This window comes from Gossypium hirsutum, chromosome A08 (assembly GCF_007990345.1).
Source record: "Gossypium hirsutum isolate 1008001.06 chromosome A08, Gossypium_hirsutum_v2.1, whole genome shotgun sequence".
In the NCBI taxonomy this organism is placed as follows: Eukaryota; Viridiplantae; Streptophyta; class Magnoliopsida; order Malvales; family Malvaceae; genus Gossypium; species Gossypium hirsutum.
In genome coordinates this window covers 119,730,924-119,755,730 of record NC_053431.1, presented here as the reverse complement: position 1 = coordinate 119,755,730, position 24,807 = coordinate 119,730,924, and the positions used below count along the sequence as shown (strand labels likewise).

Sequence of the window (24,807 nt, the reverse complement as noted above, 5' to 3'; positions counted from 1 at the left end):
TATTCGGGTTAAAAATGCGGGAGCAATGTATCAAAGAGCCATGGGAACCTTGTTTCATGACATGATGCACAAGGAGATCGAGGTCTACATTGACGACATGATTGCGAAATCCCGAATTGAAGAGGAGCATGTGCGAGTTTTGATGAAATTGTTTCTGAGGTTGAGAAAGTTCTAATTAAAGCTCAATTCGTCAAAATGCACCTTTGGAGCTAGGTCCGGGAAGTTACTTGGTTTCGTGGTCAATGACAAGGGAATAGAGGTCGACCCTGATAAGGTCAAAGCTATACAGCAGTTGCCTTCGCCACGCACTCAGAAGGAAGTTTGAGGTTTCTTGAGGAGACTAAATTACATTGCTCGGTTCATCTCGCAACTAACTGAGAAGTGTGACCCCATATTCCACCTTCTTAAAAAGCATAATCCTAGTGTTTGGGATGAGGAGTGCCAGAAAACTTTTGAGAAAATTAAACAGTACTTGTCCAGTCCCCTAGTGCTAACACCACCTAGCTCTGGTAGGCCATTGATATTGTATTTAATAGTATTTGATAATTCAATGGGATGTGTGCTCGGCCAACACGATAGGACTGGGAGGAATGAAAAAGTGATATATTACCTCAGTAAAAAATTCACTGAGTGTGAAATGAGATACCCCCAATTGAGAGGCTATGTTGTGCTTTGGTTTGGACAACACGAAGGTTGAGGTAGTACATGTTGTACCATACGACCTGGTTAATCTCAAGGTTAGACCCTCTCAAGTACATGATGGAGTCAACCGCATTGAATGGAAGAATGGCCCGATGGCAAATTCTGCTATCTGAATTTGACATAGTCTATGTAAACCAAGAGGCTATGAAGAGGAGTGCAATAGCAGATTTCCTAGCTAGCAGAGCTTTGGAGGACTATGAACCCTTGAATTTTAATTTCCCTAATGAAGATCTAATATATGTGGCAGCCACTGAAGAAGACACGCCCGAGAATCCTCTTTGGAAATTAAACTTTGATGGGGCATCAAATGCCGTTGGCAATGGAGTTAGGGCAGTACTGATATCCCCAAATGGAGATTATTATCTATTCACTTGCAAGTTGGATTTTGACTGCACAAACAATATGGCAGAATACGAGGCATGTATCATGGGAATTCGGGCAGCTATAGACCGTGAAATCAAGGTGCTAGAAATGTATGGAGATTCTGCATTGGTAATTTATCAGCTTAAAGGCGAATGGGAAACAAGAGATCCCAAATTGATCAATTACTGAAAATTAATCCCGGAGTTAATTGAGGAGTTTGAAGATATCACCTTCCATTACCTCCCATGAGACAAGAATCAGATGGCTAACGCCCTGGCTACATTAGCTTCCATGATCAAAGTAAATAAACAGGAGGATATGAAGCCAATTCAGATGAGTATTTGTGAGGCTCCAGCTCACTGTTGTACTATCGATGAAGAGGAAGAGCGAGATGATCATCATTGATATCATGATATCTTACAATATGTGAAGAACCAGGCATACCTTGATCAAGCAACCGAAAATGATAAAAGAACATTGAGGAGGTTAGCTAGTAACTATGTCCTAGACGGAGAGATCTTATACAAAAAGAGGAAGGATCAAGTGTTGCTAAGATGTGTTAACGCTGTTGAGGCAAAGAAAATCCTAGAAGAAGTTCATGATAGCATCTGTGGGACACATGCTAACGACTTCACGATGGCTCGGCAAATCATGAGATTCGGGTACTACTGCTCCACAATGGAAGGAGATTGCATCAATTACGTTAAGAAGTGCCATAAGTGCCAAATCTATGGAGACAAAATCCATGTGCCTCATTCACCCCTCCATGTCATGACTTCTCCATGGTCTTTCTCGATGTGGGGCATGGATGTCATTGGGCCAATTTCACCGAAGGCTTCTAACGGGCACCGATTTATTTTTGTGGTTATTGATTACTTCACCAAATGGGTAGAGGCAGCTTCATACGCTAATGTCACGAAGTCAGCAGTTAGCAAGTTCTTGAAGAAAAAAATCATATGTCATTATGGTATGCCAGAAAGGATCGTATCTGACAACGCGTTGAATCTGAATAATAGCGCGATAGCGGAAGTCTGCAGTCAGTTCAATATTAAGCACCACAATTCGTCACCATACCGCCCGAAAATGAATGGGGCAATGGAGGCAGCTAATAAGAATATCAAGAAGATTGTGGGGAAGATGGCTGAAACTTACACAGATTGGCATGAAAAGCTCTCATTCGCCCTTTATGCTTATCGGACATCTGTCAGAACTTCTACCGGGGTAACACCTTTTTCATTAGTTTATGGGATGGAGGCAGTCTTACCTATTGAGGTTGAAATCCCTTCTCTCCGAATTTTATCAGAGCTGAAGTTAGACGAAGAAAAATGGATCCAATTCCGTTATGATCAACTAAACCTGATTGAAGAGAATAGGCTGAAGGTTATTCGTCATGGTCAAATGTACCAGAAGAGAATGATGCGAGCTTACAACAAAAAAGTTTGCCCCAGGGTATTCCATGAGGGGGATTTAGTATTGAAAAAGATTCTCTCTATGCAAAAAGATTTCAGGGGAAAATGGATGCCAAATTGGGAAGGACCTTATGTGGTAAAAAAGGCTTTCTCTGTAAGGGCATTGGTATTAGCAGAGATGGATGGCAAGAGTTTGTCTAACCCGATAATTTCAGATTCTGTCAAAAGATATTTTTCTTGAAACAACTGAGGTGAAAACCTGTAAAGGGCGCCTAAAAAAAAAGGCCCAAGGTGAAAACCCGTAAAGGGCGTCTTGAGACCAAAGGGGTTTTGAATTGAAAACCCGCAAAGGGCAATTCAAATTTCGATTCAGACTGGGGCAAGTGACAGTCTCGCTATACTTGAATCAACAAAGAAGGGATGGGCTACATCTTGGGGCATCCACAAAATGCTATATATCCCTTAAGCACATGCCAAGTTTAGAATGGTCCTCGAGGAGTTCGTGCAGAGAAGCTCAAACTGCGGAATCTGGGGCACCTATTTGTTCTTTTTATCCATTTTTTTTTGTATTTCAAGTAATGAATGTTTTCTTTGTTTAGTACATCTTTCGCGAATTTTGACTCGAATAAATTTCAGTTCTACCTACCCTTATAATCTTTTTCAAGCATTTTATTGAAATAATGATTATGAACTAACAATGCTCTCAAAAAGAGGTTTTACGTATTACTCTGAAAGATTTCTAAACAATACAAGATCCTGAAACAGGACAATTATTTAAAACTCACCAGGTTTAAAGGGCTAGAAACGTGTGAGGGATAAGGGATTAACCGCATCTTCAGGTCCTTTTTTATCGATCTGAACAAGAAGACATACATCAGGGTTGTTACCATAACAAACAGCGAGCGATGACAACCCAAAAGTCAAAATGAATCATTCTCATGACATTTTTGCATTCATAATGCATCTAGTTAGGAGCATTTAATCATGGCATCCTAATCATATACGTCTAGTTAGGAGCATTCGATTATAGCGTCCTAGTCATTTGGCATAAGCATAAATTCTAGGAAATCACTTCTTCTACAGATGAATCCCCCAATGGACAGTGTAGCAAGAATGATTAAAATTACAGAGTTTATCATCCTTATCTTCACTGAGCAGGAGTGAAGCAGGTTAAACACATCAGATCTTATCTTCACTGAGCAGGGGCAGAGCAGATCACATTTCAGCGAATCTTATCTCCATGTATCGACAATGGAGCAGATTCCAACCATCAACCTTATCTTCACTGAGTAGGAGTAAAGCAGGTTAAACACAGCAGATCTTATCTTCGCTGAGCAGAGGCAGAGCAAATCACATTTTCGACGAATCTTATCTCCATGTATCGGCAATGGAGCAGATTCCAACCATCAACCTTATCTTCACTGAGCAGGAGTGAAACAGGTTAAACATATTAGCCTTATCTTCACTGAGCAGGGGTGGAGCAGGCTAAGCATAGTAGATCTTATCTTCGCTGAGCAGGAGCGAAGCAGATCACGTTTTCAACGAATCTTATCTCCATGTATCTGCAATGGAGCAGATTCCAACCATTGACCTTATCTTTACTGAGCAGGAGTGAAGCAGGTTAAACATATCAGCCTTATCTTCACTGAGCAGGAGTGGAGCAGGCTAAACATACCAGATTTTATCATCGATGAGCAAGAGTGGAACAGATCGTATCTCTACAAAACAACAATGAAACATCCGGAAGCAATAGGATGTAGTGGGTTAAAACGAGGCTACTTGAAGAAAAGAGACAATCAAGAAGTCAAGACATGACGGGGCCAGACAAAATTGGCCCTTCTAAGTCTTTGCTTTATTCTCGTTACACGATAATGAGCAAAGAGGGGCAGCTGTTGGACCTAATTTTACCTGGCCCAAGACCCATTTACATCTAAAACACAGACCCAATACAAGCCCATTACCCAAGATCTAACAGAACACAAAAGAAAAAAGAAGAAGCAAAACCCTAGCCCCACTTCTCAGCGCCGCAAGGCCCAAGTCCAAGTGCCGCACGTGGCGCATCTTCGAGTCATGCGCTCGTCTACCTCCGACATATTTGCGATTACACCTATGAAGAGAGGCCGAACATTCGGCCACCAAAATGGTTGTAAAAAGGCTTTAAAAGCCGAGAACACAAATGTAAAAGGGGGATTTTTTTTCTTTACGAAATCAGGAGAGAAATACATAAAAGAAAGAAAGATAGCAAGTTTTTTTGAAACAGAACTTCCATACATTCGAATAAGGTGATTATAGTCCTCCTATTTTAAGTTTTTTTGTTTTATCGCGGATCTTTTTTCCTTCCTTTTTGAAATACAACAAAATTTTTAAAAGGGATTTTAGAAAGGATTGGAGGGACCTTACCTGGCTCTCTCTCCGACCGCCGTCGCGGCGCGCATGTGGAGGAGTTGCGATGATGGGCGTGGTCACCGGCCCTAGCAAATGGAAGAAGGGTGAAAGCTCATTTATTTTGTTTTCAATTTCGGCAAATGGAGTTGGGGGTCTTTAATTTTGGTTTTAGAATATGGCAGACAGCCATCATTTTTTTGGTTTTAATTACAAAGAGAATAGTGCCACTTCATTTTTTTGGTTTTATTGCGCATTAGGTCCTCCCCTGTTGCGTGGTCGTTTGATTGAGCCCTTTCTGTGTTTATTATGTTTTTTTTTAAATTTGTCCCAGACATTTACGCGCCTTTTCATTTTAATCCTGTTTTAAACGCTGTACACTGGGAGAGGGGGATTTTTGCTATTCTGGTCCCCTTTGTTCGCATGCGCGCCCAATACGGTCCCCGCCTCTCTTTTATTGTGATTTCACCCCCAAAATCTCTGTTTTTAATTCAATTAAGCCCTATTTCGATTATTTTTTTGATATTTTATCATAAAATTAATTATTTTTTTGGGGTATTATTATTCTTTATTTTATTATTACTACTTTATCATATTATACTATTAATTTTAATACTTTTTTTCCTACTATTTATTATGCTATTTTTATTATACTATTATTTATTATACTTATCATATTATTTGTATTTTTTTGTTTTTCTAATAATCTTTTTTGTATTATTTATTTTAAATTATTTATATATATTTTTTATTAAAAAATTAATTATTTTAAATATAGTTTATTTCATTTATTACATTTTTTTATCATTTTTACTATTTACTACTACTTTTTTACTATTATTATATATATTTTTCACTGAATTTTTTTAAAATATAATTATTAACAGACCTACTATATTATTTTTATTAATATTTTTATAAACTATTTTTTTCGGATATTATTTATATACTAAATTATTATTTATTATTTCTCATCGTCACTAATTTACTGTAGTTATTATTTTTATCACTATATATATATCATCATTGGACGTATTATTTTCACTTCTATTATGCATTTTCGCATCGTTAATATCTTTATTGCTATGTTTGTTATGTTATTATATTTATTACTATTGTTATAATTATTGTTGATTTTCCTTACATTTACTATGTTCTAGGTATTAATATATACACCGTCAAGTTTATTATTATATTGCTATTTTCATATTGCATGTTATCATTTTTTTGTTAAGTTTCAACCGCCCCAAATTCATTTTTATTCAAAGATGTATCCTCGATTGTTTTCAAAATAAAGGCAGTATTCGATATTTGGGATCCTCGGGAGGATTGTGCCCTAACTTACTGGGTTCCAATTTTCCTCATTGAACCTAAATAATCGAGTACCCTTCTTAAATCTAATTGTACGAGGTTCAAATAAAAACCTATTCTTGAAATTCGGGACGTTGCACCCTAACTTACTGGGTGTGGCATCGTGTTATATTGAGGATAGTGATTTCCAAAATTAAGGCAACCTTCGTTATTTGGGAGTTCTGAGAGATTGAGCTCTAACTTACTGAGTTCTAATTTTTCATGAGTCCTGGAGGACCGAATATCCTTCTCTTGAACCTTCATACATGAAATTTAAAAATCGAAGACCAACTTAGTCCCGAAGGTCTGAAATATTAGACCCTAACTTATTGGGTATGGCATTCTCTCCTTCGAAATGAGTAGGTCTTTACATTTTATTCGAATAATTCCGATTTTCTTTCAAATAAAAGGATCGTACTCTAAAATCTTTTCAAATTTCGACATCAAGTCATCAACTAATCAAATAGGTACCAATTTTTAGGCGTTACGAGGGTGCTAATCCTTCCTCGTAAGTAACCAACTCCCGAGCCCATTTTCTCAAACTTAGTAGACTAAAAAGAATTATTATTTTAATAGGCCCAAATGTTTTATTAAAACGATTGATTTTAAGGTGGCCCAATCTTACCTTGGAAAAGATTGGTGGCGACTCCATTTACATTTTTAAAGTCGATCCACGTTTTTCAAAACTTAAAAATGGTTTCGACATTAGGATTTCTATTTCTCATGATTTTGTAAATAAAATAAATTTAATGTTAATTCTAAATTTGTTTAATTTTGTGGTTAATTTATCAAATACAGTCTAATAAATTTGATATAATTTGAGTTTTATGGTTGATTTGATGAAAATTAATTGTTAATATTATTAGCTAATTATAATTTTTATCAAATCAAATTTAAAACCCGAATTAAAAATTAAAATGTTTACAATTTTTTATCAAATCAAATTTAAAAGTAGAATAATTCAACTGACACAAAAACCAATACAAACTCAACTAAAAAATCAATGAAATTGACATTTAAATCAGAACTTTTAATAATTTTTTAATAAATTATTTAATCGAATTCACTAGACCTTGGATATCATCTATAAGAAAAAAAATGAAGTGAATATGCTTTCCACGAGTATATCAAACTAATAATTCAAATTTTCAGGATAAAAGGGAAAAAATACAACAATATTTTTCTTATTGCAACCATTCAAGTTGCATATGACAAATAAAATTTCAGAAATACATGAATTTTGTTTCATGATGTCCAGAACATGTTACAATGGTCATAAATAAACTCTTAAAAAGGGGGAAAAATCTTGGAAAAATGATTGGTAACAAGGGAAAATCACATGAACTGTTGAGGGTAGTGATTATGGAGCTATATATATATATATGTCCCATATACACAGTTGTGAATGAAAGTTCTAAGAAAACATCAGTCTAGTACTTGAGCCAATCATTTCTTAATATTGAGGAGCTCAAAACTTCTAAGTGGATGATCATCATGGCTTCCTCTAGCGGCAGTGCGTCCTGTTTTGGCCTCGATGGCAAGTTGGATTCTTTCTGCTGGATTATGGATACGACTGCCAGTTGATAGCCGTCGATTTTTTGGAATTGCATTGGCTTCACCTGCTGAACTAGCCCTGCTTGCTATTACAGCTCTTCTTGAAGTGCTGCCGTATCGAGAGGCACTACGTCTTTTATCTGAATCATGATGCTGAAATCGCAAACCGATATCAGAATGCCAAAAATGAGCCCTCAAAGAATGCAATATATGAGTAGAACAAGTAAAAACCAAATGAAACCAAATGAGTGACCCTTAAATCACAATAAATTTGACATCTACAAGAATCATATATGAAAAACCTTATGCCAGGTACATGTTCACCACTATCATCTCTTCAAGTACAAATAGTTTGATGTTATTGTTTAATGAGTGCATGGCTCGAGATGTACTATGTGACTAAACCGTTATAAACGGGTTTCTCTAATCTTTATCATCTAAAGGAGCTATCTCAACTTGTAAGGCAATATCCCCATTCCTAACTCTAATCCTTCCTAGTTTTATTGCATGTCGCTTTTAATATTCAAAGCTGAACTAAACTTATCTTTTGCATATGTTGCTTTTCATTATCCAACATTCCATAACATATAGCAAAGTAAATATATTGCGATAACACAAAACTCCTATCATGTTTCTCCTTTGCAGTTGGTAGATAAATGAAAGATTTCCGTACACAAAATGTAGGCTAGATAAATGAAAATCATTAACAGGAATTCAAGCTCACCACATGCTTTGACAAATTGACATCCTCAACAGCCTTCTGTCTCGTTGTCGAAATGTGTCTTCTGGGAATCCCTTCGACTCCACCAAATCTATCCCGAAACTCTTTTCCGCCTATATGTAATCAATCAGGTTAAATGACCCACAAGGGTAAACAGGAGATTAGTATATAATATCCTAACTAATAAAAGCATAAATGGTGATCTTTTATGCTCCCTTAGTTGTTTTGGATAAACACAATGAACATTTTGAAAACCAAATAGTCAAGTAGGCATTGATTATACTCCTAACGAGAAAGCATACCCGAGAATTTTTCTGGTTTAACAGCTGGTCCGGCAGCTAAACCTGCTTTTCCACCGGAAGGCTGAGAAACAGATGGAAAAGATTGATTTATAATAATATTCCAACAACACAGTAACCAAGATCTAAAAGCTTATATATAAGTATTTACCCGCCCTTTGGAGCCGCCGGTAATCTGTGGGTACTTCAATAAAGTCCAGTCAAAGATATAGTCAAATTGAAAACCTGCAGCAATGCCAATTTCTGACGCGAAAAAGGGAGGGAAAAAAAAGACAAAAGAAAGTTTGACTTTATATTATTAAGGCACGAGTATAACTAACCTTCTCTTACAAACAAGTCTCGGAAAATCCTCTTCAAATATGAATAATCTGGCTTATCTTCAAACCGTAAAGATCGGCAGTAGTGAAAATATGACACAAACTCAGATGGAAATGACTTACAAAGCACCTGTTAGACATGCACACACGGATATTACTGAACAAGGAAACAGTAATAATAACATAACATGGATTAACAATGAACCTTGAATCAAATGCTGACTGTAACTTAGTCTCAATAGATGTATTTGCTTTGTCAAACTTATTATATGGCACTTTCCGTTTGATAGTAAAACTGAATTACGCTTCACAATAACAAAAATTGAAGTATTAAATCATCCCCTTTTTTTATATTAAAGTTGGTAAAATTTGCCACCACAGAATTCTATGCTTAGTAAATAAAAGTACCGTGGAGGTTTTTGTACTAAGAGTTGGATTGCATTTTGCCCCTCCTACTCAAAAAATAGATAAATTAGTTCTTGCACGTTAGATCAAAGAGCAAACTAGTCATTTATTAAAACTTTCATCCAATCTTACTATTAAAAACCGGTCCCTCTACATCAGTATAAGGTACATGTGACACGCCACGTGTAACTGTCTGGTTATTCAATCAGCAACGCCAGTTTTTAACGATAGAAATTGATGAAATTTTAATGAAAATGACCAGTTTACTTTTTGATCTAACACACAAAGACTAATTTACCCATTTTTTTAATAAATGAGGCAAAATGCAATCTAATTCCTAGTACAGGAGCTTCCATGGTACTTTTACGATATATAATATTTATTAGACATGCCATAAAAAATGGACAGGAAGCACTAGAAATCCATATATCAGTGATATAAGTAAGTCAACTGAATTTCTTTATGGAAATCAATGTCTAAGGATAGCATAAGTTACATACCTCTATAGGAGTCGATACCTTCTTTTCAGTAATCCTATCATATTTTTGCTTTTTTGTACCCGTTTTTAACCCCTGCCAAGGAAGGCTGCAGCAAAGGAATTGTGCAAATTGAATCAAAATCAACAGGAAGAAAACTAACTTCGAAGATTCATAAAGAGTAACAATCAAACATCATTTGGAAGTGTATAAAACGTTGAATGAAACGAGCATGTGGAACTATATACTCAACCTTCCTCTCAGGAAATACAAGAGCACATAACCAATGGATTCCACATCATCTCTCCGGCTTTGCTCTGCCAATAAAATAAAAGAATGTATGTTAACAAAAGTAACAAAACTAGTTGGAAATGTGTCATTTCATAAAGTCACTCACCAATTCCAAGGTGAGTGTTTACACTTGCATAGCGAGCTGTGCCTGTTAGGTTCTTGTTTTCTCTGCAGCAAAGAATTTGGTAAGTTGATGCATGTATTATGACGAGATTTATACTATCTTGAGATCTTCAATTCTGAAATTCTACATTAAGAAATCGAAAGAAAAATAATTACCTGTATGGGATATGTTTATGAGTTTGAAGATCCCTATACTTCTTAGCAAGACCATAGTCGATGATATATACCTGTGATGGCAATTCTTTATTTAAAAAAAATGATACCGGTACGTATATACCATATACTGTTTGAGTGTAACAAAGTGCACTTTCAAGATAAAAGTACCTAGGAGGCCCCTGTACTAGGAGTCAAATTGCATTATGGCTCCTCTACTCAAAAAATGGATAAGTTAATCCTTATATATTAGATCAAAAAACAAACTGGTCCTTCTGTTAAAAATTTCATCCATTTTTATTGTTGAAAATTGATCCTTGTACATCAACATGAGGCACATATTGCACGCCACCTGTCACTATCTGATTATTTTGTTAACCAGACCAATTTTTAACAATACAAGGGAACAAAACTTTTAATAGAAATAATCAATTTACTCTTTGATCGTACAGAGACTAATTTGCCCATTTTTTAGTAGAAAAGGCAAAAAGCAATCTGAATCCTATAGGGGCCTTCATGGTACTTTTACCGCACTTCCAAGCAATAGAATAATATTCTTATCGTAGCAAAAAATTAGAAGGTAATTGTGCTGGCATTCTAACAACTATGGACATTTTATATTTGCCAACATAAAATACAAGAAAAAAACACAATAACTAGTACTTGATTTGCCTTGCGCCCTAGGCCCATCAAGAAGTTATCAGGCTTTATATCACGGTGAAGAAAACCTCTCGAATGCATATATTCTACTCTACTAATCTGGAATAAGAAAAATAAAGGTTAGAAAGGGGGGAAATTAAATACAAAAAAGAAATTCGGAAAACTTTTTTTTACCACAGAAAAGCCATATACTTACTAATTGATCAGCAAGCATCAACACTGTTTTTAACGAGAGCTTCCTGTTGCAGTAGTTAAACAAATCTTCCAAGCTAGGTCCAAGAAGGTCAATTACCATGACATTGTAATTCGCCTCAAGTCCAAACCATCTAAGGCGGGGAATACCAGCTATATCAAGGAGAACTCACACCAAGTTATTTAAAAATAATAATATGCATTTAAAAAAGTTTATCCGAAAACAAAATGATAGCAGCGGCATATTCGAGATAGACAGAGAAATGAGAGTGAGGCAGAGACAGAGACGGAGACTTACTTCCTCCTTGAAGAAGCATGTACAATTTTGACTCATAATGAAGCTGTGGATGCTTGGTTTTCACAGGTTCCTGAAATTAGGAATAGATTATAAAAATATAAAACTACATAATGCTACATTTGGTTGGAGTAATATTTTTTATGCATGTTTCAGAATAAAGTTAACAATAAACTAATTCAATTGGTAATATTTAGCCACTCCTATGACTTAATTTTTAGCAAAAAGAAGGAAAAATTTTCACTTATTTTGAAGAGATCTTATTTTTTACAAGAGTTTTTACTTATCTTTCTAATGTCAAGTTTAAATTTATACTAACTATTCTTTATTTTTTATGTCTAACTATTGTAATACATATGTAATAAATAAGCTTTTTTCTCATATTATTACACTAATAACCAAACAAGACATAAAAAGTATTAAGTCAATGTTATTGCTTTCAACATTAGAAAATATAGAATGTTATAGTCAGTTGATATCTAGTAGCCTAGCCATTGATGTAATGACAAAAGACATGCATTGTTATCAAGCAATCAGTTGAAACCTTATATCGTAGATTCAAACCTTAAACAAACCCCCTCCCTTATTAAAAAAACACTTCCTCAAGAAAAGATTACATACCAGTTTGACAGCAACATCTTCTCCAGTTTGCACATTAACCCCTTCAAAAAAAAAATTCAGAAAAGGACATATTTTACATAAAATGCAATAGGAAGCCATTAAAGATTTTTTGGATTAGTACCATACCTAAATAGAGTTCTCCAAAAGAGCCACTGCCAATCTTTCTTGCAAGCTTAAACTTACCACCAATCAAATGATCCATTCTGAGTAATAATAAGAACAAACTACTGTCTTCAATAATACCCAATACCACAAAGCGGCTTAATTTAAGCTACTCTTCACTGAGAATAGAGTCAAATTCAGTATTTATAGCCCAGGCCCTCAAAATTCAATGGATTTACCAAATTGAAACCTCCTAGCCTCCAATAGATCAATTATTTAAAAGGGGAATTCTTCAATAATCAGCAGGGATAAAAGCGTGGAGCTAAAAATCAAAGGAAAAAAAATAGAGATTTCAGTCTAAACCCAAGAAAGGTAAAATTATATTTTTTCAGAAAGGCCCTAGCTTCCTCTACTGCATAAATTGATAGCAAAATCCCCAAAATTTGAAACCGAAACCCTAGTTTTGTTGAAAAATAAATAAAGCTAAAAATCAAAGGAAAAATTGAAGATTTTCAATCTAAGCCGATGGAAGGGATATCTATTATTTTAAGTATTAGAAAGGCTCCAATTTCCTTCAACTACATAAAATTGATAGCAAATCCCCAAAATTTGAAACGGATATTAGAAAAAAAAAACCTGGAGATTTCAATCTAAGCCCATGAAGAAAAAAAGGTAAAAGCATTTTTTTTAATAATTATTAGAAATGCTCCACTTTCCTTAACTACATAATTCGATAGCAAAATCCCCAAAAATTTAAAAACGCAAACCCTAGTTTCTAAGGGGAAAGGAAAAAATTGGAGATTTCAACCTAAGCCCAAACATGTAAAAACATAATATTATAACAACTAGAGAAAAGGCTCCAATTTCCTTAACTACATAATTTGATAGAAAAATCCCCAAAATTTGGGGAAGGAAACCCTAGTTTTGGGAGAGAGAAAAAAAACACAGCTACAGTGACCTGCGAAGAAGAGGAGGAACCAACTGGCAAACCCCAAACGTCCGATTGTAATCAAATGACAAAATAAATGGTTGAAAAAAAGCCAGAATTTGGCCGAAAAACAAAATTCAAATGAAATAAGAAATTCGTTTTTTTTCTGTGATAAAAAAAAACCAAAATTTATTATAAACCAAAATTGTAGTTTTCAGTTGTTTGTTAACAGGGAAATGACAAGGAAAATAAAGAGAAAATTGAGGAAGAAGAAGGGAAAATTAAGGAAAATTGAAATATTTTTTTATTTATTTTTATTTATAAAAGGATAAATATTATAGAAGGTCCCTTGTATTATGCATTTTTGATAAATTTTATCTCTCTACTATAATTTGATATTTTTATTTGTTTTTTTTTTCCAAAATGTGTATTTTTAGTCTGTTTAAAAATTTAAAATCAAATCATCATATGTATCATGCTAGTTTAAAAAATAGTTAATAATGCAATTACTAATGAAAACAATAAGAAAATAAACATTATATTCAATTATATCTAATTGTTCTAGTGCATATTTGTTAGGTTATTCCCTTTTTAATATTTAACATATGCTCTTTATTATCATCTCTTGTTTCTTAACCGAGTTCATCTGTTAGGATCGTCCCGAATAAGCAACGAACAAGTAAAAATAGTAGAAGAAATTGAGAAGATGAACACACAAATTTAACGTGGAAAAACCCCTCAAAAGATGATAAAAAACCACGGGCAAAGATAATTTTACTATAATGGCAAAAGAATGAAGAGTATAAAAGATGGAGATAAAAACTAAACCCCGAAAACCCGAAAAACAAAGAACCCTCAAACGTAAACACAAAATTCTCTGAATGTGTTATGAGTTCTAATCTAATGGGTGTCACTTAATTCTAAGATTGTAAAGGAGCCTATTTATAAGCTAAATTAGTAAGTCAAATAAACTATACTAATAAATGCTAAATATATTATACTAATAAATACTAAATCTTCTAGAAAGAAAATATATTTTTGTTTAACTTGACTTGCAAGCAATCTCTTAGAATTTGGGTCACATAATTCTAACAATCTCCACCTTGACACGAATTCTTTCAATGCCATCTTTGCTAAAACCCGCCACGGGCCTATCTTGAACTATGCAGGGAATTAATTGAGTCGAATCTATGCTTAGAAGCTGGAAGACTTCTAGCCTTCGACTTGTGCACTGCCAAATCAAAACTAACCCGGGTCTGATTTTCACGAATACAGTGCCCTAACTTTTCAAAACCTGCATCCAAAAGAGAACCTCTCTTCAACGAAACAGTCATACCTTTTTCCCTCCTATGACCAAGTTGCCTCCGCTTCAAATGAGTTGACTTTGACTCCGTAACGGACGAGGGACGTCCGATTTCACCGGTCACTATAGAACCTTCCAGAATATAAAGACTGCCGGTTCTTTTACCTTTTAACAAAACGAGAGCTCCATGAGATACTTTAATGTCGCTCGACTCGATGTTGATTCTGCATCCTTTCAAGTCTAAAATTCTCAAGGAGATGAGATTCTTTCGTAAATCAGGTACATACCTGACATCTGAGAGTGTCCTAATCGTCCCATCGTGTATCTTAATTTTAACAGTACCAATACCGATTATTTTACTAGATGAATCGTTTCCCATGTGCACAACTCCACCTTCAACTGAACTGAATGTGGAGAACCATTCTCTATTGGGACACATGTGGAAAGAACATCCTGAATCTAGGATCCACTCAGACGTAAGCTTGGAGTTATCACTCGTTGACACTAACAAGAAATCATCACCGCCTTCATCGACCAAATTAGCACCAGCTACATCTTCCTCGTTACTCTCAGCAGCTCTTTTATTTCGCAGTTTATAACAATCTGCTTTGAAGTGACCTAACTTTTTGCAATAGCGACACCTTTTGTCTCGTTTCTTTGATGCTACCAAAACGGAAGCTTGTCTATCTGCTTTGCTATTCAAATCAAACTTATTGTTGAGTTTGTCTCTACTCAACAAATGACCCTTCACATCTTCGAACGAGAGTTTGTCTCTGCCATAAATCAGGGTCTCCCTGAAAGACTTGTATGAAGAGGGTAAAGAGCACAATAATAGCATAGCTTGATCTTCATCGTCAATATGAACCTCAACGTTCTTTAAATCATTTAAAAGAGTAATGAATTGACTGATGTGATCTTTAAGAAGCTCACCTTCGTTCATGCGAAACGTAAATAGACGTTGTTTCAACACTAAACGGTTAGCCAGAGACTTAGTCGCATAAAGAGTTTCTAACCTTTTCCACAAGGCGAATGAGGTCTTCTCCATCAATACCTTCTGCAATACTGTATTCGCGAGGCACAACTGGATTGCAGACAAGGCCTTTTCATCAAGCTCTTCCCATTCTGTTTGATTTAGATTCTCAGGCTTTTTCCCTGTAACAACCTTTTTCAAGCCATTTGAACTAGAATTGCCATCATCAGAACTTGCCACAGATTGAAATTTGTCTCACCATCGAACTTCTCAATTTCAAACCTTGTTGCTGCCATCTCTGACCGGGCTGATCTATGAAAGTTAAACTAGCTCTGATACCACTTGTTAGGATCGTCCCGAATAAGCAACGAACAAGTAAAAATAGTAGAAGAAATTGAGAAGATGAACACACAAATTTAACGTGGAAAACCCCCTCAAAAGAGGATAAAAAACCACGGGCAAAGATAATTTTACTATAATGGCAAAAGAATGAAGAGTACAAAAGATGGAGATAAAAACTAAACCCCGAAAACCCGAAAAACAAAGAACCCTCAAACGTAAACACAAAATTCTCTGAATGTGTTATGAGTTCTAATCTAATGGGTGTCACTTAATTCTAAGATTGTAAAGGAGCCTATTTATAGGCTAAATTAGTAAGTCAAATAAACTATACTAATAAATGCTAAATATATTATACTAATAAATACTAAATCTTCTATAAAGAAAATATATTTTTGTTTAACTTGACTTGCAAGCAATCTCTTAGAATTTGGGTCACATAATTCTAACATCATCGTCATTTAAATTTGAGTCTACATTATTAAGACGATCAAAGTATTCTTCTTCCATGTTTTCTACGAAATATAGATTATCTTAATTCTACCTATGATTGAAATTATGAAATACGTAACATTCTAGTACGATCCAATATTGTTTTTTTATGCTATACTAAAGTGGTATTGTTAATACGGAAAAAAAATTTAGAACAACAAATGTCTTTTCAATCACATTTCTAAGTATTAAATGTCTCAAATTAAAAATTTTACAATCTATCTACGATGCTTGTGTCTAACACATTCTATCAAATGATATCGTACCCCACGATATGGCCCACGAAAACCTTTTTCTATTTATATAATTAACATTGAGCTTATAATATTTGGGTTCCACTCCAAATAGTCTATAGCTTTAATTATAAAAATTCATATAAATTAATTTAGAGAAAAACTTATGTTAGATTATATCATTGTTTTTATAATACGTAAATTTAGTTAAAATAATATAAATTTTATAATATATAACCTTTATTAAAAAAAATTTTAAATTGTCCGAAACTTTCATAATACTTTGATAAATAATATAATTTTTGTCATAATTTTAGAAATTTATTTTTTATAAATAATTTATGATAAAAAAAACTATAACATTTTTTTATGAATAAGCATATTATTTTATAATATATAGCATGAACACATAAATAAATTATATCCATATTTGGCCATAACTTTTTATAAATAAATATATTATAACACTTTTATAACATATAAATTATTTTTTATAATAAACCTTTTTACCATAACTTTAGAATTGTTTTAGGATTTAAATAATATAATTTTTATTATAACTTTATAAAACATACAAATTATTTTTATAATAAATTTTAAAGATTTATAATATTATTTTTTTTGCCATAACCATCCCAAACACTTATACGTGTTAATGTTTATAATATAATGTTTATAACTTGTATAAAAATATATTTTTTAAAATTTGATTTGCATGTAATTATCATAGTTACTCAAACATGATCACTTGTGTAATTACAAGCAATTACATCCAAACCCAATTACTAGATTATTTTCTAAACACTACTTAAGAGTTAAAATGTAATTTTACCATTGTATTAGTTAATATTTTTATAATTTTTTAAAATATTAAATTAAAACGTTCTCAAGAGAGTATGATTTTATTATTAATAATTTATAATTTTATATATTTTAAAAGGTAAAAATATAAGTTTTCAAATTTTGGGATCCTTGCTTAGAAAGTCACGTCATTTGTGGATTCATTTTAGTTTTAAATTGGTTTATATAGATTTTATAAACATAAAAAGATAGAAAACATTCTTATAATAATTTTTTTTGAATTAATTATCCTATGCATTAATTTTTTTTGAATTATTTAATTATTTGAAGTTGAGTAACTAAAATGTAAATGTATTAATAATTTAATAACTTTTTAAATGTAATTTACACTTAATTTAGTGATAGAAAAAGAATGTGATTTTTCTCCAACTTACATAATTATGGACTAAACAAATCACTAATCCTCCATTCATCCAGACCAACCAGACCCGTCATGCACTGTGGTCATTGTCCAAGCAGAAGCTGTAAACAAGCAAGTCTCTTTCCACCCAACCCTAAGTGTTCCGTCGTATCCTACAAGGCTATAGCCATAACCAGGCCAAAACATGTTCAACATCAATTCAGTTTCAGCCATGGTTTTGCTGCTTATCGGCATTAGCTGAAACTTACGGTTCCTTGCGAGCTCGCTTCTCCAATTATGCTCGAATTTATCGTCCCTGGTTCTCGCAGGGCCTCCTATGGCTAACACGTTCTTGATTTCCCTATACAGAAGGCAATACTCGATGCGGTGCCGGTTAGGGTCTTCGGCCGATAGGTATGATCCGAATGAATCGAAGATGGTGGAGTAATAATGAAGGGAGTTCACAAATCGGTCCAAGAAAGACCCTTGGTGGGATAGGTCTTGTTCGACTAATGTGAGCACCGTCGGAGCCAATTGTTCGATGTGTTTTAATGTGTTTTGGTTGGGTCCCGTGGCATCATATAATGAGTGTTGTAGCCAGTGAATGGCTACGGCCTCACCCCTTTGGAGTTGTACCGTTTCAATATCAATTTCTCCGAATTTTTTCGCGATCGGGTGGAAATCGAATGGTATACCAAACTGTCTCGCAATGTTCGAAAGTTGATTTCCAGTCTCGACTAAAAGCTTCATTGAGCTGCCGAGACCGGTTATGGTGACAAATGGAGGCCCTTCAGTACGAGTGGCTAGGGTGTGAAACAAGGCCGACCATTGCAAGCCTTGCATGATATCAAGGTCTATGATGTGTGAACCCGATCGTGCCAACGAAACGCCTCAAGCATGGCTCGATTAGAAGTGAAGCAAGCAAACTTAATAAAAGGAGAAGCATCATCGAAGGCTCGGAAAGCGCCACGAACGGTTTCATAATCTATCAAAGGAGAGCAAAGCCCTAACCATGAATTAATAACCCTACTAGACATTGCCATAGCGAAATAAGCAATCACCCATTCACCACACGAAACTGCATGAGGGGAAGCCATTTGTGTTATTTCAAGCAACATTGTATGAGCTTCACTGAGATCGTCGACCGAGATAGCCACGGCACAGTCCAAAAGAAGCATCATCAAGCTTAAAACTTTAATTATCACCCACCGGACACACCATCGATGTCTCGGTTCGTAACTCATTAATGACAGGCTCGGTGACTTGTTCAACCCACTCGGAAAGCTCGTTTCTCTCCGTGTCTGTGCTTGTTGGTGGTAACCCAAATGACGGAAGCTCCCATATTGGTTCTTGGTGGGGCTGGATCATGTCTAGAGTCGTATGGACAACTTTGAATCCTCGATTCGTCATTGGGAAATTAGTGATGTACATATGGTGTAAGGCAAAGGGAAAAATTAGAGGGGTGGGAGGGTGTTAAAAGAGAAGGGTTGAAACCATGTTAAAGTAAGAAAATTTGGGCAAAAAGGATGAACAAAGAAATGGAGGCGAAGACTCATTTTTTGGGAGTCTGTTTAATGCAAGAGCTTGGCCGGCATAGCCAGAACACATAGATAAAGATGAGAAGCTAAAAGCCAAGCATATGCGTGTCAATTTTTTGTAGTGGTTTTGCCTTTATTTTTTTTTTAGGTTTTCAATATACATACATGCATGTATCTATGCTGTATATGTTGAAGCCACGAAAGCATAATTCATGTTAAAAATCTGTGAATATATCACGGGGGAATTACTAATGGGAATATGCTTGGTTGTAGGAAGAGCTATACCTACAATAAAAATAATTATTTTCTTAAATTTTTCACCACCCAAGTAAAGTGGGTTTTAACCCCTAAACGGGATCTAAGTCTCATTTTCTTCCTTCATAAAATTTAAACTTGAAATTTTAATTAAGGAATATCAAATTTTTCACCACTTAATCTAACTTATAATTATGTGAAATACTAAAAAATTTCAAATATCTAGTGCTACAAGATTTAAAAACTTTAATTTTTTTCTTCTAAGGTTTTTAAAAGAAAAAATAAGACGAAAATGCACACGTTAATTTACATATGTTGAATTATATATTACATTAAAAAATGTTAATTAAGCACAATTCATAAGTAAAGAAATTCAATTTTATACGTTGGACAGACATTCCGTTCATAATGAATGAAATCCAATAATTCCAAGTGGTTAGGCTTAAATCACAAAATATTACTTAAATATTTTTTTTCAAATTCTGACTTAAATATTTTTTTATAATAAGATTATCTAAATTATACTATGTTACTCAAATTATCATAAAATGTTATCACGGTTAAAAAAAATTTAGCCAATCATTTTGCAACACATTGTTGCAGGCCAATTTTGGCCTACTACAAATTAAACCCATTTACAACAAAAAAAAATCACCTAACTTACCCAAACCTCAATCAGCCCACATCCATCTAAATTAACCTAACTACCCAAGCCCAAAATTAAAAAAATATAAAAATCCCTAGCCCAATAATATAACCCAAATTAGGAAAAAAAAAGAAGAAGGGAAAACCTAACCCTAGCCTCAACTTTCGGTGCCACTTGCCTCTGACAACCCCTCCAGTCACTTCCATACCTTGCAAAAAGTAAAGCAATCAAGCAAGACAAAAAAAAAAGCAAAAGTAGTAATAAAAAAACTTGTAAAATGGCTATAAAAAGCCAAGCAAAATATTGTAAAGGGGGGGAGGATTTTTTTAGTTTTGATTTCCTTCGGCTGTTGTTCTGTTTTGAAAAAAAGAAAAAGACTATTAGACAAATGTATTGAAAATCAAAAAGCAAACAGAAGAAAAAATATGGATTTTAATCTCTATTTCTCTTATTCCTTTAGTTTATTTCTTTCCTTTTTTTTGTTTTTTTTCGATTCAATCTCATAGTTTTTCATTATAAATCGTTTTTAAATAAAAAGAAAAAAGAAAAATTTACCTGGATCTTGGTGGCCCTGACCACTGTTGACGGTGGAAGCCCCGGCGGCTTCAAAGAGCCACAATGATGGCGGCAAAAATGGGTTTAAAAACCTTAACCGAAAAAGGGGAAAAGGTGGGGTGTTCTTTGTTTACTTAAACAAAAATGAAGTAAAGAATAAAAAATAAAAATAAAAAATAACAAAGATGAAATGGCGTCACAAATACTAGGCCAAGCATGTTTCTGCTTTTGGGACAAATTGTGTAAATGGTCTCTCCTCCTTTCTGGTCCTTTCAAATCAGCTCATTGTTACTTTTAAATTCCGCCCAAAATATTATTTTAATTACATTTTAGTACTGGTTGGAGTGGCACCGTTTTGATGGTATGGGAATATTCCCAATTCGGTCCTCCACTTTTGCGCGTATTTCATTTTAGTCTCTTTTTTTTGTTTATTCATCTGTTTGTTACATTATATCCCTTACATATATATTAAGGACTTTAATGCTTACTTTCTAAATATTTGCTGTTCTTATTATCTTCATTTAAATATTTGTTATTTTATCATTTTCACGCTGTTAATATTTATTTATTTGTCTATCCATCTATTATTTATTTCCTTTTATATATTTCCCCGTATTTCCCTTTCATTATTTTCCTTTTACTTTACTATTATTATTATCATATTATTAAATTAATTAGCTTTGCATTATTTTTACTATTGCTATTATATTTCTTTTATATTTATTTATCTATTTCTTTTTTTACATACATTTATTTTACTTTGTTTTACCATTTATTTATATCCCTTTATGATTTTAAAACTTTGGTTATTATTATATTATTATTTTTCTCAACCTTCACATATTATTATTATTATTGTTATTATTATTATTTTCACTATCTAATATATTATTATACTTATTTTTACCCTAGTTATATTTATTATTAATATTAGTATATATTTTATTGTACGTATATATATACTTTTATATATAGTATTATTTTTATATATCATTATATTTATTATTATGCTTATTATTTTCACTATTGTTACTTATTATTTGATTTTAGTATTATTATGTATTATTTGGTATACATACATCTTTCTGTACATATTGTTATTATACATATATTATTTTATTATGGTATTAATATATTTTTACTTTTTTCTTTATTGTAAATATTATTTGTTATTACTCTAATATCTTAATATTATGTTATAATGTTTTTATTAATCACTTCATTATATCATGTTTGCACCGTTTATTTATTTATGAATTTTTATTTTAAAAAAATAGTTTACTCATTTTTTCTTCTTCTTTTTATTTATAAATAAGGCAACGTGCCGATTTAATATTAAGCCATTGATTTCATCGCTATGTTGGGTGAATATCATCGGCTAGTGTTAAAAATGGGACGTCCTTTTTTAAAAAAATCAAAAAATTTAAAAATTCTCGTGTTTTGAAATAGGATATTTATTTTGTGATTATTGGTAAGTGATCAAACTTTATTTTTAAAATGTAGATGCGGATATGTAATTTGTCAAAATTCTAATGCTGTAAACTTTTCGCGTTTCCAAAATTTTTCGTGTTTTAAAAAAAAATTTGTGTTTTCAAAATTTCGTGTTTTAAAAATTCTCGTTTTCAATCGGATCACGGTTAAATGGCAAATTGAATTCGTATTTTTGAAAATCAAGACAACACGTGTTTAATAAAGATACCAATTTGGGCGTCATGAGGGTGCTAATACCTTCCTCGTGCGTAACCGACTCCCGAACCCTATTTTTCTCAGGATTTTCGTGTAGACCCAAGTTTGGCCTTCGTTTTTGTTCAAGAATAAACTTTCTTTTCTAAAAAAGATGATTTATTAGGTGTCCGATCACACCTAAAAAAAAGATCGGTGGCGACTCCCTTTTTTTTAAACCGAAATTCTATCGCCTCAATTAGCGACCGAAAGCGAAATTTTTATGTCGCTACACACATGATAATTTTAAATTAAAAATTAAAATATAAAACAACTATACTAAATTAAATTTGTTGAGATTCTTTTTTGTCCTCCTCTCCTTGGGAGAAATCTTTCCATATTTATAAGGCATGATTCCCTGATGTGACGTACTAGGGGATAATCAGGTGTCATGTATACGATACGTTCCCCCTTTAGGCTCGACAAGCACTCTTAGATGTCTCTTTGGTAAAAAGGTATCATTGTAGGGCACAAGTAATGCCCGCACGTCCCTCGCCAGATGGTGAGGCATGATGGGATCAACTCGCGTATGGACCACCTCACGAGATATCAGTGGTGTATGGTGCTCACATGTGCGGGCACTGCTCGTTCCCTACAATGATACCTTTCTAACAAATAGACACGTCTAAAGGTATATGTCGAGCCTAAAGGGGAGAACGTGCCATATGCATGGCACCTAGTTATATCTTAGCATGTCACATCAAGAAATCGTGCCTTATAAATATGAAAAGATTTCTCCCAATGAGAGGAGGACAGAAAAGAATCTCAACAAAATTAAAAAATTTCTAATCTTTTTACACTATCTCACTTCCCATTGCGATTCTTTCTTCTTTTTTAATTGTTAGATAACTTTGTCCCGTAAATATTTTAAAAAAATAAAGAGAATTATTTATAAGAAAAATAATACATTAGTTTTGAATTGGGGTTTAAAAACAGAAAAGAAGCTCATACAATGAGTTTTGTTGTCAAAAACTAGATTTGGATTCTTAAATTTGTTGTCACTGAAATTTTTGTGTGAAGAAAAAAAATATAAATATGTTTTCAAGTTTTTTTAAATAAAAATAAAAAAACTTAAGGAAATAATATTTTTTTTAGATTTTTAAGTTAAAAGTGTCACATGTCATAAAATGATTGTTAAGAATTTTTTTTAATAATATTAACTTTTTGAAATAATTTAGATGATAAAGTATATTTTAAATACCACTTATGATTAAAAAGAAAAAATTTAGGTGCCAACTTGAAAAAAAAAATGTATAACTTAAATGTTTTGTGAATTAAATCTTTTAATTAAAATTTGAAATTGGAGGTTAAAAAATCTGAATTTTATTTTCGGTATTTAATTGTAATGAATAATCTTTATAAATACTAAATCATCTTACATTGCTAAAAGAATTAACTATATATATATATATAGACATCCGTTTTAACCAATGTCATTGCTGATTAACATTGTAGAAAAAGTTAATTAAATGGTCATAAGGCATGGTTTGATATTGGTTAGATTATAGTGGTACACGTTGAAGCCAAGGGGAGTGACAGTAAGCACCAACCAATATTATATCAAAGATGAAAGCTGTATTTGATATTAATGGTCCAATATTTTTCCTTTTTTTTCTCTCTCTAAAAATATACAAATATATCAACAAGGGATAACTTGAAATCAAATTAACAACCAGATCCCAGCTTGATTTATTTATTTATTTGTTTTTGTATGCGTGTTTCGAAGACTTGGATTGAAGCCTTCGTAATTTATAACACCCAAACAAGTGCATAGGTTAACGACCTAACCAAGTTTAAGCTTTGTATTTTATATATATATATCGAGTTGTTTATTTTTAATTAGTATTGAAAATTTTTATATGAATATGAGCTCGAGTAAATATAATGAAGTTTAAAATATAGAAATTGAATTTATATTTTACTAGATAAATGAATTTAATTAACTTAATCAAGTAAATTCAACTAGTTGAAATTTTATATTAAATCAAACTTAAACTTTGAAAAAAAAACTGATAAAAATCAATCAAATTTGTTCAAATCACAAATTCTAATTGGACTCAAGTTTTTAAAATTAAACGTATGATTAAGTCATCAAATCATTAATTCTTTATTTCACCAATTCGTTTAATTTAATTAAATAAATTATTAAGAAATTTATAAAAAAATTAAGGAAGAAAAGAGCACATATACACATATTCATGATATATTGT

General features: G+C 33.0%; 1 protein-coding gene and 1 pseudogene across 2 annotated transcripts; both read right to left on the bottom strand.

The window, feature by feature from the left end:
* Positions 1 to 7,372: 7,372 nt before the first annotated feature.
* On the bottom strand, positions 7,373 to 13,621 carry LOC107944802 (casein kinase I). 2 transcript variants are annotated; one of them, XM_041074992.1, is made up of 15 exons: positions 13,374 to 13,601; positions 12,440 to 12,737; positions 12,314 to 12,354; positions 11,696 to 11,765; positions 11,402 to 11,550; positions 11,209 to 11,304; positions 10,549 to 10,619; positions 10,376 to 10,437; positions 10,232 to 10,295; positions 10,003 to 10,087; positions 9,101 to 9,227; positions 8,932 to 9,005; positions 8,784 to 8,844; positions 8,485 to 8,594; positions 7,373 to 7,913 (listed from the first exon to the last, which is right to left on the bottom strand). In XM_041074992.1, the coding sequence occupies exons 2-15, from the start codon at positions 12,513 to 12,515 to the stop codon at positions 7,653 to 7,655; spliced, it is 1,347 nt and encodes a 448-aa protein (XP_040930926.1). In that variant the 5' UTR covers positions 12,516 to 12,737; positions 13,374 to 13,601; the 3' UTR covers positions 7,373 to 7,652. The 2 variants fall into 2 exon arrangements, with proteins under 2 accessions (XP_040930926.1, XP_040930925.1); XM_041074991.1 differs by having other exon boundaries at positions 12,440 to 13,621.
* A 4,329-nt stretch (positions 13,622 to 17,950) lies between these two features.
* Positions 17,951 to 19,063, bottom strand: LOC121205086 (protein SCARECROW 1-like; annotated as a pseudogene).
* Between the last annotated feature and the right edge of the window lie 5,744 nt (positions 19,064 to 24,807).

Coding starts and splice junctions, on each gene's coding strand:
- LOC107944802 (XM_041074991.1), bottom strand. CDS start 12,515: ATGGATCATTTGATTGGTGGTAAGTTTAAGCTTGCAAGAAAGATTGGC. Junction 11,766..12,313: donor AAGATGTTGCTGTCAAACTG/GTATGTAATCTT, acceptor TCCTAATTTCAG/GAACCTGTGAAAACCAAGCA. Junction 10,296..10,375: donor AAACACTCACCTTGGAATTG/GTGAGTGACTTT, acceptor TTTTATTGGCAG/AGCAAAGCCGGAGAGATGAT.